The sequence below is a fragment of the Cebus imitator genome, unplaced genomic scaffold, assembly GCF_001604975.1.
Source record: "Cebus imitator isolate Cc_AM_T3 unplaced genomic scaffold, Cebus_imitator-1.0 Scaffold41, whole genome shotgun sequence".
NCBI lineage: Eukaryota > Metazoa > Chordata > Mammalia > Primates > Cebidae > Cebus > Cebus imitator.
In genome coordinates, this window is record NW_016107356.1 from 7,148,830 (window position 1) to 7,160,209 (window position 11,380).

General features: G+C 37.5%; 1 protein-coding gene across 10 annotated transcripts in view; it reads left to right on the forward strand.

The window, feature by feature from the left end:
* Window positions 1–11,380, forward strand: part of TTC3 (tetratricopeptide repeat domain 3) — a 127,121-nt gene that overhangs the window by 32,999 nt on the left and 82,742 nt on the right. For 8 of the 10 annotated variants that reach the window (XM_017526232.2, XM_037737665.1, XM_017526233.2 and 5 more), the window contains 3 exons: window positions 1,721–1,775; window positions 9,116–9,278; window positions 10,246–10,291. In XM_017526232.2, the coding sequence (XP_017381721.1) occupies window positions 9,146–9,278; window positions 10,246–10,291 (179 nt within the window). In that variant the 5' untranslated portion in view covers window positions 1,721–1,775; window positions 9,116–9,145. The remainder of the gene's footprint in view (window positions 1–1,720; window positions 1,776–9,115; window positions 9,279–10,245; window positions 10,292–11,380) is intronic. The other 2 variants (XM_037737667.1, XM_037737666.1) reach the window with 1 other exon arrangement.

Here is an 11,380-nt window from a genome sequence, read left to right on the forward strand (position 1 = left end):
TCAGTGGTTTGCCTTTTCACTGTTGATGTTTTCTTTTCACAAACAAGTTACTAATTTTAATATAGTACAGTTTATCCATTTTTCCTTTGTGATAAGTTCTTACTGTGTTCTGTTTACCGTCTTTACCTATTCAAAGGTCACCAGATTTTCTGTGTTTCATCTAAAGGTTTGATCGTTTAACTTTGATACACAGATCTGCTGTCCATCTGGACCTGGTGTTTGTATTTAGTGTGAGGTAGTATTCAAGATCCATATGGGCCAGGTGCGGTGGCTCATGCCTATAATCCCAGCACATTGAGAGGACAAGGCAGGAGGATTGCCTGAACCCAGGAGTTTGAGACCATTCTGGGCAACATAGTGGGACCCTGTCTCTACAAAAAATTTAAAAATTACCCAGAAATTAGCTAGGTATGATGGCATGTGCCTATAGTCCCAGCTACTGAGGAGGCTGAGGTGGGAGGAGCGCTTGAGCCTGTGAGGTCAAGGCTGTAGTGAGAGGGACTGGCATTGCACTCCAGCCTGGGTGACAGAGTGAGACCTTTTCTCAAAAAGAAGAAAAGAAAAAAAAAAAAGATTCATATGGATGTCCAATTTACCCAGCACCATTTATTAAAAGAGTATATTTTCTCTACAGTATCACCTTTGTCATGAATCAGGTGATTATGCATAAGGATCCATTGCTAGTTTCTTTATTTTGTTGTTCAGGTTGTCTATCCTTATCTAGTTGGGTTTTTTTGTATGTAACCTTCTAGTAGGTATTGATATCTGGTAGTATAAGTTATCTAGTTTTGTTCTTCCTTTTAATCTCTTTTTAAGAGTGAATTAGCATAAATATGAATGTGAAATGATGAACCAGCAAATCTTAATCTAGGTTAAAAAAACAAAGTGAATAAGTCAGTGAGTTGGGTGCCTTGAGGAGACAAGAACAGTTGAACAAGTGAGATGGGATAAGCAAGGTTATAGTGAGATTTGGACACCTGAATCAGTGTTTGAACAGTTTCAAGTTCGAAACTGTTTTGAGTTTTGAGTGATGCTGAGTTCCAGGGGTGCAGTGATGGGTGGCTGAATTGGGCTAGAGGAAGAAGTCATTGAAGATAAGGGTGCAGGAAACTGATAGACTGTGGTATGGATCTGTTAGTACTTGATAGGTTATTAATGTACATTTATAATGTTTCTAATTTAATATCTACCTCAGAACAGGTAGAACAGAATTATCATCCATATTTTACAGATGTAATAACTTCCTAATAGCCCCCAAGAAAATTAATGATTAAATTAGACCAGCCTGGGTCTTATGGTCCAGCTTCCATGCTCTGTTCAGTGTAGCTTAGCTGATGTGTTGTGTGAAAGACCTGGTAGTGATACATCTGGAAATCAGAAGTCTTACTGACTTACAGAAATAGTACAGCAAAACATACAAATAAGAATGTTATGCATAGATACAATGTCTATATGTGGAAGAAATACTTCAGAAATATTAAAAGTAGTTATTCCTGGGTAGTTGTGATTGTGACTCTGGGTGACTTTTTCCCTTTGTCTTATTTTTCTGTATTTTCCAAATTTCCTATAATGGACGTATATTATATGGATTTTTAAAAATTATGATTATCTTTTGACTAGATAACATACATGGAAAATTCAGAGTACACATATGCAAGACATAATACTTTTACTATAAAAGAGTGAAAATTTTAAAATACTTAATTGTTTTTCTTTTTAGAAATGCCCTCAGTGATGGAAAGAGAGCCATTATTCTGAAGAGCACTTGGCCAAAGGTAGGTTTCTTCCGTATTTTACATTGAGCAAATAATGCCATACAACACTGTGAAAAATCTGTTCACGGATGTGTTTGTTCATAAAAATGCTATATGATATTATGTAGAGCTCCACAATGTGAAAGGGGAGTCATCAGATCCATGATCAGCATGGGGACCCAGCCACAGCAGTGAAAGGCTATGTGTGAGGACAGGCAGCCCATGGGCCATCTTGAGTCTTGAGGGTGCCTTAGTGATTGAGAGATCATCTCTGCTTATTCTGGGTGGATGTGCCTCAGTGTGAAAAATGACTTAAAACTGGAAGGAAGTGTAGGACACTGTCTTTATAGGAGGCATGAAACAATTTCTTAACACAGTGCACAAATCAGCAGTGAAAATAGCCACCTTGATATATTTAGCTGTATCATACTTAAAAACTTGTGTATATCAAAAGACACCATGGATGAAATTGTAGTTTGAGAGGAGATAATTTGCCACATATATAGCTGGTAGGATTTATAGCCAGCACATAATTCCCAAAATAAATAAGAAACCCAGTAGAAAACGGGGCAGTAAAACAAGTAAGCATTTCACAGAAGAGTAATCCTGAAGAGCCAATAGAAATAAGAAACTATTTCTACTTCCTAGTAATTAAAATTGTAGGGATTTAATACACAGATAGAAAAATGTAACCAATAGTGCAGAATGGTTACACAGAACCCACTATGTGAGTAAATATCATGGTGTGATATTGTTTGAGTCCTTCAGATTGTCAGAAATTAAAAAAGCCTGATAGTCCTGAGTGTTGGTGAGTACGTGTAGTAACAGGGAGCCCCAGTAAACTGGTAGGAGTGTGATTGCTTACAGCCAATTCAGGGAGCACTCTGACAAGACAGACTCGACAGTTACTTGATTCTGAGTGTGTGTACCCTAGACAGTTTCTTCAAATGTGCACATGGTGAGATATATAAGGTTGGTTATTGCAGCATTGTTTTAATGGCATATAACTGCAAATACGTACATGTCTATTGATAAAACAGCAGATAAATGTGGTATTTTCACTTAATCAAAGTTGTTACTCTGACCTGTCTGCTCTGGCCCTATCTTGAACACCTGTTATTTCCCCAACCTCACTCCTACTGTTCTGTCCCTGGTTCACTTTATATTGGCCTCTTGGCCTCCTCACTGTTCTTCAGACATGCCAGGCCTACTTCCACTTTGTACTTGCCCTTCCCTCTGCCTGGAATGCGTGTCCCCAGAGCATTAGCCAGCCCCCTTATTTCCTTTCAGTCAATATTGAAAAGGACTCTTCTCAGAAACATTCCCTGGCCACATTACTAAAATGCCAAACACCTCACTTCCTACGCATTTACCTTCTTTCCCTGCTTTACTTTTTTCCTCCTAGGACTTACATTATTGAATATATTATATCTACTATTTGAGCTATATTTGCTATTGTGTGTCTTGCAGTATAACATGAGCTACACAAGGAAAAATTTTTTTTTGGTGTTTAGTTCACTTCACTCTTGAATCCAGACTGTCTGACAAGCTGCCTGACATTTAGCAGGCACTCATTAGTAAGTAATTGTTGACTTAGTGATTGAATGAATCAAATAGTAGATTGCAGTTGAATTAACTGGCTTATCAACATTTATGGATTTTAAAAAGTGTTAAATGAAAAAGTCAGAAGTATGACATAGGCTGGAAAAACATCAAGTTCATGATTAGTATGTGCTTCTGGGCAGTAAGAGAGAGAAAGGAGATTGGAGAGGTTACAAAGGAGATTTCAGCCGTATCTATATAGTTTTCTTTCTTTCATTAAAAAATCAGAAGCAAATATAACAAAGTGTTGACAGTTAGTGCTGGATATCTGTGAATTAGTCTCTGTATTTTCCTAAATTATAAAAATCTCATTTTTTTTTTTTTTAGTGAAGCTTTAGATGCCAGGCGTGATGGTTCATGCCTGTAATCCTAGGACTTTGGGAGGCCGAGGCGGGCAAATCACTTGAGGTCAGGAGTTTGAGACCAGCCTGGCCAACATGTGAAACCCTGTCTCTAAAAAAAATACAAAAAGATGAGCTGGGTGTGGTGCTGCATGCCTGTAGTTCCAGCTATTCAGGAGGTGGAGGCGGGAGAATCACTTGAACCCAGAAGGTGGAGGTTGCAGTGAGCCGAGATCATACCACTGCATTCTAGCCTGGGTGACAGAGCAAAACTCCCCCATCTCAAAAAAATTTTTTTTAAGTGGAGCTTTAAATAAGATATAGAAAGGCACATGTTATTTCATACTTCATTCCTGGTTTTACATAATTAAAAACTAATGCAAGTAGAATCAGAATTTTAAGGCCTTAGAGAATTTAATCTCATTTGATACTTCCATTACTGCTCTGCAAATAACCTTCATTAGATTAATTGTAGGAGTTTATTTAATTTTTTTGAAATAAACTTTTGTTTATATTATAAATATCACATGATTACAAAGAAAAATAGAATATAGCAGAGTGTAAAGTAAAAGGGAAAAGTCAGCCTGGAGACCTTTTTTAAAAGACAGATTTCTTCACTTTTCTCCAAAATTGTGATTCAGGTTTAGGAATGTATCTAGGAGTATGGAGATTGAATAATTCTGCAGGTAGATTCCTGCATCCAGATTTTGGAATCGTTTTTTAAATGCTCTATTTTACACATGAAGAAATTGAGTCCCAGAGAGGTAGAGTGATTTTTGCCAGGTGTCATTGCAAATAAAAGACAAAACTGGATTTAGAATTCAGCACTGGATAGTGGTTCTGTTTGAGGGTGATCAGTTTGTTGGTATTTTCATTATGAGTCATTCTTTTGCTTGAAACAAAATCTTTGCTGATCATTGAATCTGGCATTTGACAGGTACTATATCAATATTTGTAGAGTGAATGAATGATAGAATTCCAAATACTGAAACCCAAACCATGATACTTGTTTTCCAGAAATACCTTCTGGTATTTTAATCTATTATCAATTAAGAAAAACGGTATTAAAACTTTTTGAAGGCCTGGCACAGTGGCTCACTCCTGTAATCCCAGCACTTCGGGAGGCCAGGATGGGTATATCCCTTGAGTTCAAGACCAGACTGGGCAACATGGCAAAACCACATCTTTACAAAAAATACAAAAAACTAGCTGGGCGTAGTGGCATGTGCCAGTAGTTCCAGCTACTTGGGAGGCTAAGGTGGGATAATCACCTGAGTCCAGGAAGTTGAGGCTATAGCAAGCTATGATTGCACCACTTCAAAAAAAGAAAAAGGAAAAGAAAAAAACTTTAACAATTATTTTGAGAACTTTGTGGAGAATACTTGTTCCTCACTTAGTTTGTTAAGCAAAATAGTCATTCTTTTTTTTTCTTTTTTGTTTTTATTATACTTTCGGTTCTGGGGTACATGTACAGCTCAGGCAGGATTGTTACATATGTATACACATGCCATGGTGGTTTGCTGCGTCCATCCCCCCATCATTTACATTAGGTACTTCTCCTAATGTTATCCTTCTCCAATCCCCCCACCCCCTGCTGCCCACTCTTTTTTTAAATTGGAATGTTTGGTGATGTGTCATATGATTGCAGAAATATTTGTATAGATAAAAACATATAACCACTAGTATGTATTTAACAAATTTGGTAACTGCATAACTAGGTTATTTTTCTTTTCTTTTTTTCTTTTTATCCCAGAAAAGAATGCTCATTGAAGGTTAAACTTCAGAAGCAAAAGTAGATCATACAGGGTGCATAAGATTGCCTTACTTTAGAATTAGTTATGAGCCTAAGTCTATGGAGTCTTACCTCTCAGATATAAGCCTGTTAGAGAATGTACTCTGTAGATTTCTAAGTGAGGGTGGGTCATATTTTTTTCTTCTTCTTAATGGGGAAGACTGATACAATGTCACCTGTCTCTAGACTTACTTTCAGGATTTAGAAAGGGTGAGTCAAATGTCCTAAAGAGTGAGAATTTTTATTAGCATCAAAAGATATGTTTATACATGTCTGTGTGCATTGTGTTTTGGTCTATTATAGGATACAAAGTAATAACCTCAGAAATGTCCTCCTCAGAAATGTCCTCAAGAACATTTAAATTTTGAGGAGTACTTTAAGACTTTTGTTTGTGAATGACAGAAACCAAATTCAGATTTGACTTAAGTAGAAAAGGGAATTAATTGGCTCATGTAACTGAAAAGTCTAGGGTTTAGGTTCAGGAATGGTTGGATCCAGATTTGTACATATTTTTCTTTCATTTTCTCAACTTTGCTTCCCTGTTTGTCAGCTTCGTGTTTAGTCTTTTTCTAGCTACCCTCTCTGATTTTATGTGGATTCTCTTCTTAACTCTCCAAGCTCACTCATCTTTTTCTTTTGCTGTGTTTTATCTGCCTGTATGTCCATTCAGTGTATTTTTCATCTTAAATGCTGTAGTTGTCATCTCTACAAGTTAAATTTGGGTCTTTCTTACATATTTCATGCCTTTAACATATTCCATCTTTCCTTTAACCTCTTGAACACATGGGGATAGTTATAATAAGTGTGTCAATGTCCTTGTCTACTAAGTCTGTCATCTGTGTCATTTGTGGGTTGTTTTCAATTGGTTTGTTTTGCTCTTCAATATAGGTCATATTTTCCTTCTTTGCATAGCTGGTAACTGGATGCCAGATGTAAATTTTACCTGTTTGGTGCTATATATTCTTGTTTTTCTTAAATATTCTTGATCTTTGTTTGGAGATCCAGTAAAGTTACTTGGAAACAGTTTACTTCAAGGTCTTGTTTTAAGAGTTTTTTAGGTGAGACTATAGCGGCATTTAATCCAGGGCTAATTTTTTCCCCACTACTGAAGTAAATTTTTTTCTGAGTACTCTACTTGAAGTAGAGAATTCACCCCATGAATTATGGTATTTTTCACTCTTGATGGTGGGAACAGGAATTATTCCTGATTTGTTTCAGTTCTGGCTTTTGTTCCCTGTGAGCCTTTCAGGTTTTTCTTTCTCTGGCCGTGGACTGTTTCCCCAGGCATGTGCTGATGGGCACTTAGCTGAAGACCTCAAGGGGTCCCTCTGGAGTTCTCCTTGTGTGCAGCTTTCCCTTCTCTGGTCCTCTGCTTTGTGAATTCAGCTGCCTTGGTCCCCTAGACTCTCACCTCCATCTCCTTAAGTGAGAGAGACTGCCAGTCTGCCTAGCTTTTCTCTTCCCATCCTCTGGCTTAGAGACTTTCTCATCAGTAAGCTGGAGCAATCACAAGGCTTACTTTGTATGTTTTTCATCTCTCAGGGAATAGTCTCTTTTGTTGCCTTGTATTCAATGTCTTGCAAGCTCATATCTTTTGTCTTTGTTTGTTTTAGGTAGGAGGGAAAAATCAAATCCTTGTTACTCCATTTTGGTTAGAAGTGTAGCTTATAAAAAGACTTTTACCACGTAGTGGGATCCCCAAACTGATGTCATGAGTAGCTATTAATTCCAGGGAAAGGTGAACCTTTCTCAGTGACTGTATCTTAGACCTGAGGGATGCCAGATTGATTCTGATTGAGTCATGTGCGCGTCTGTGGCAACCAAGGCAAGATTTATTGCCTTGACCTGGAAAGTAGTGCATTTCAATTGGGCGGTCTCCTGGGTCACAGCCACACTTCCACCCTGCTGTCCACTGTTAGGGTGGAGTACTGGAGCTGACAGTCCTGCTGTTACTGTGAGAAGTGGGAACATGGTCGCCGCCCCAAGTGAGGGGAGACCAAGGAGATGAGCAATAGGGATTTTTCACATATGTGGTAGAGAATGAGATAGTGAAAAATAGAGCAAACCTTTCTGTTGTAATTGAGTTTCAGAAACTCTAAGGTACCTTTAAGCTTCATTGAAACAACTTCAGCAGGGAGGTCTGAATTAACTATTTTCCTAACAGGAGTTACCCTAGGTTTATAGGGTTTAAGGAAAAGGATCCAATAAAAGGTGAGAAAAGTATGGAGAAAAGAGAAAGAAATAAAGTGTTCTCTACAAATTTACTGGGTTTGGTTTATGATCTATCATTATTTCTTAGGCTAGCTGTGGTTTTTTTTTTTTTTTTTTTGATGCAGTTATTTAAATGTTGAAATCAGTAAATGCTTAGGGGATAGGATTTCACCTTGTAGCCTAAGAGATCCCTTTGTCTTCTTATACCTCAGGTGTCAGGAAGCATGGCCTATACCCTTTCAGCAAAGCAGAGTTCAATGAAATGCCATACGAATTGGAGTCTGAGCTAAGCCCCAATAGTCTGTCTAAAAAGACTCCAGAACCTTTAGATCCATGTGATACACCAGAGCAGGATTACTTATGGTAAACCTGCATAAATACATGCCTACATAATTGTTTCTGGCTTCTTCTAGTGAAAAGCTGATCCTTCTTAAAAGAGGTGCTTATTTTTTATTTTATAATTCCTCCCAGATTTTCATTGACTCTCAGTGTTTCTTGTGAAATGTATAGTAAAGAGGAAAGAGCTTTGGACCAGGTGTCATAAAATCAAATCTTTGGTTTGCCTCTTAAGTAAGTGTGATATTAGGCCAGTTTCTAACCTCTAGCCTCTTAGCAAATCACCTTTCCAGTAGTCCTGTGCCTAAAATGGGAATTTGGTTTGTGAGGAGCTAGAAGCTGGGTTGGTTCAGTTAGCCTCAGGTTTTGGTACTATTAGCTTTGTAGATTAAAAAGTTTATGCTTGATATAGAAGATTTCCAGAATATGTAAATGGTCCAGCAAGGATTTTGGTTCTGTAGCAAAAAAACCTTATTGTTGGAATTAAATGTAAATCCCTGGTTTTTGGTGTCTTAAAGCGAAGGTCTGAGAGATAACAATGAAAAGCTTACTGAAGGTGGGAGGGCTGGATGGAGGATCTAGCTGAGCACATCCCCCACCTGCCTGCGCTCTTTGGAGGTATCGGAAAACCACGACACAGGCCAGTTGTTCCATCCAGCTCTAAACTTCTCCATTTCCAGGTGTAGGAAAGACGATGACTTAGAGACTGTTATTGCCTTCAAATATTTTAAAAACATGAAGTTATTTATAATGAATGACACTTTTTACTTTGGCACAAAATTGTGTTCTTTATTAGCAAAATAAAACAAATTCTTTGCTGAGGGTACAGAAATTTCTTAAGCAAAAATAATTGATCCTTAGTTATTGTAATTATTTGTCTATTTATAACTTTTCACTCAGCTCATTAGGTAATTTTATTTCCTGAGGTATTAATATTTTAAATTTATTTTTCATTGGTAGGGGCCTAATCTAATATTTTAAGTAATGAATCAGTTTTCAAGCACAATATTTTTCCTTATCTATTTTCTTTAACTGAAGCATATTTTTGAGAAAAAATTAAATTTATCTTTTTGGAACAGGGTCATTATCGTTATTGTGATGCTCTTTCTATGCTGGGGGAATATGACTGGGCCCTGCAAGCAAACATTAAAGCTCAAAAACTCTGTAAAAATGACCCTGAGGGAATCAAGGATCTAATTCAGCAGCATGTAAAGTTACAAAAACAAATAGAAGACCTGCAAGGTATTTCACCTAAGATTCTTTTGGTTACAGTCGAATCCCTTTCAAACTTTGGAACGTGGGTTTCTTGGATTAATGGAGGACCACAAATCAATCCTCAGATAATTTATCCTTATTTTATCATGTTCTCTTGGTCATGGCACTTGGGTTTTTCATTTCTATCTGTGTAGAGTTACATATTATCCATTAGATAATTATAAATGATTTGTACTTTTTATTTGAAACAGACAGCAACCAAGTTGTTATTATTTATTCTTCTGTAGAAAAAAAATCCCTTTCAGAAATTTTGAATAAATGCTTTTTGAAACAAAAGTATTTAAAAATACTTCCTTCATTGCTAAAGTAATTAGCTCAAGAAAAGACCCTTCAGTAGAGCTGCTTGATATTTCTGCACTGTTTGTGCTAATTCTATAGTGTGCTGAACATATATATACACTTGTGTTTTTTAATATATAGCAGAAATTGGCTGTACAGGCTAGGAGTTGTAGATTTTCATTCTGCCCTTGTTTTCTAAGTCTTTTGCTTTCTCCAATGGCTAAAAGTCCCTTAGTCTACATTTTTAGTGTACGAGTCTTTCCTGCTTTTTCTTCTTTGGGTCGTACGAAGCTGAGCTGAACAGCTCTGTTTGACCAGCATGTATATATATATGTAACAGGATTATATAATAAGATTGTGAGCTCCTTGAAGACAGGCACCACCTCTGATTCAGATTTACATATTGCTGTCATCTTGTCAGTGATCACATGTGATGGAATGTCATACCGGGTTTGTGTAACATTTTGTTGACACCATCCTAAAACTAAAGACATCTAGAAATGTAAAATTGCTTAGGTTTACTTTTCAGTTTTCTAAATTTGATGTTCCTTACTATCAATCAGCTTAAAGGAAATTTGAAAATCTTTTAAAGTCTGTGTTGCCAATCCACTGATTACTATGTGTGTGTGTGTGTGTGTGTGATTGACTTTTATAGGTCGAACAGCAAATAAGAATCCAATTAAAGCCTTTTACGAAAACAGGTAAGCTAATAAATAGCAGGTCAGTAACTGCTACTAGGAATGGCTTTGCCCCATGAATTTAAGAATCATTTATGTTTGACGCTTTAGGAGCTAATAGCAACCACACTAAAGTTGGAGGTGGAAAGGAGAGAGGTGGTATTTTAAGTGTCTGTGTTATCAGGTGACCTGTAAGTTGTTATTTTGCTGTTTTACTGAATCGTGTAGATACAAGCTCAGTAGCCTAATCCTGTGGGAAACGAGAAGTGAAATGTTAACTGAACAGTACTATGCTTGAATAATCCCAGTTTGGCCATGAAGGTTCTGGCAGCAGAGAGCTGGGAAACAGCCTATGCCCTGTGCCCTTCACCTCTGTCTTAGAAACATCTATGGCAAAAATCACAATTACTTTTGTACCAACCTAATACTTCCAGCTTCCTGGTGTCGTTCAAAGGCTAAGATACTTCCTATTAGAAATAGGCAACAGATAGACTTGAGTATGCTCACAAGAAAACAGCAGCCAGGGTTCTACCTTTGCTCATTTGGCAATTAAAACAGGTTAAATGTTTTTCTGCATGCTTGTTCAGATGCCTGGGATATTGAAGCTGCTAATTCTGTAGCGTGCTGAACATGTAGACATAAAGAAATTGGCTATGGAGGCTTTGAATTTAATTTATCCTAATTTAACTTAAATTAGGATATTTAAATTTAACACAAGAACATAGGTATTTATTTATTATTTTTTTGAGATGGAGTCTCGCCCTATCAACCAGGCTGGAGTGCAGTGGTGTGATCTTGGCTCACTGCAACCTCCACCTCCAGGGCTCAAGCATTTCTCCTGCCTCAGCCTCTTGAGTAGCTGGGAATATAGGCACCCGCCGCCATACCCAGCTAATTTTTGTATTTTTAGTAGAGATGGGGTTTCACCATGTTGGTCAGGCTGGTAGGCTGGTCCTGAACCCCTGACGTCAAGTGATCTGCCCACCTCAACCTCCAAAAGTGCTGAGATTACAGGAGTGAGCCACTGTACCCAGCTTGAGCCACTGGGCCTGGCTGGTATTTAAATGTTAGAACCCAGAATGCTTTCTTTTGAACTGTTCTTTTTTTTTTTTT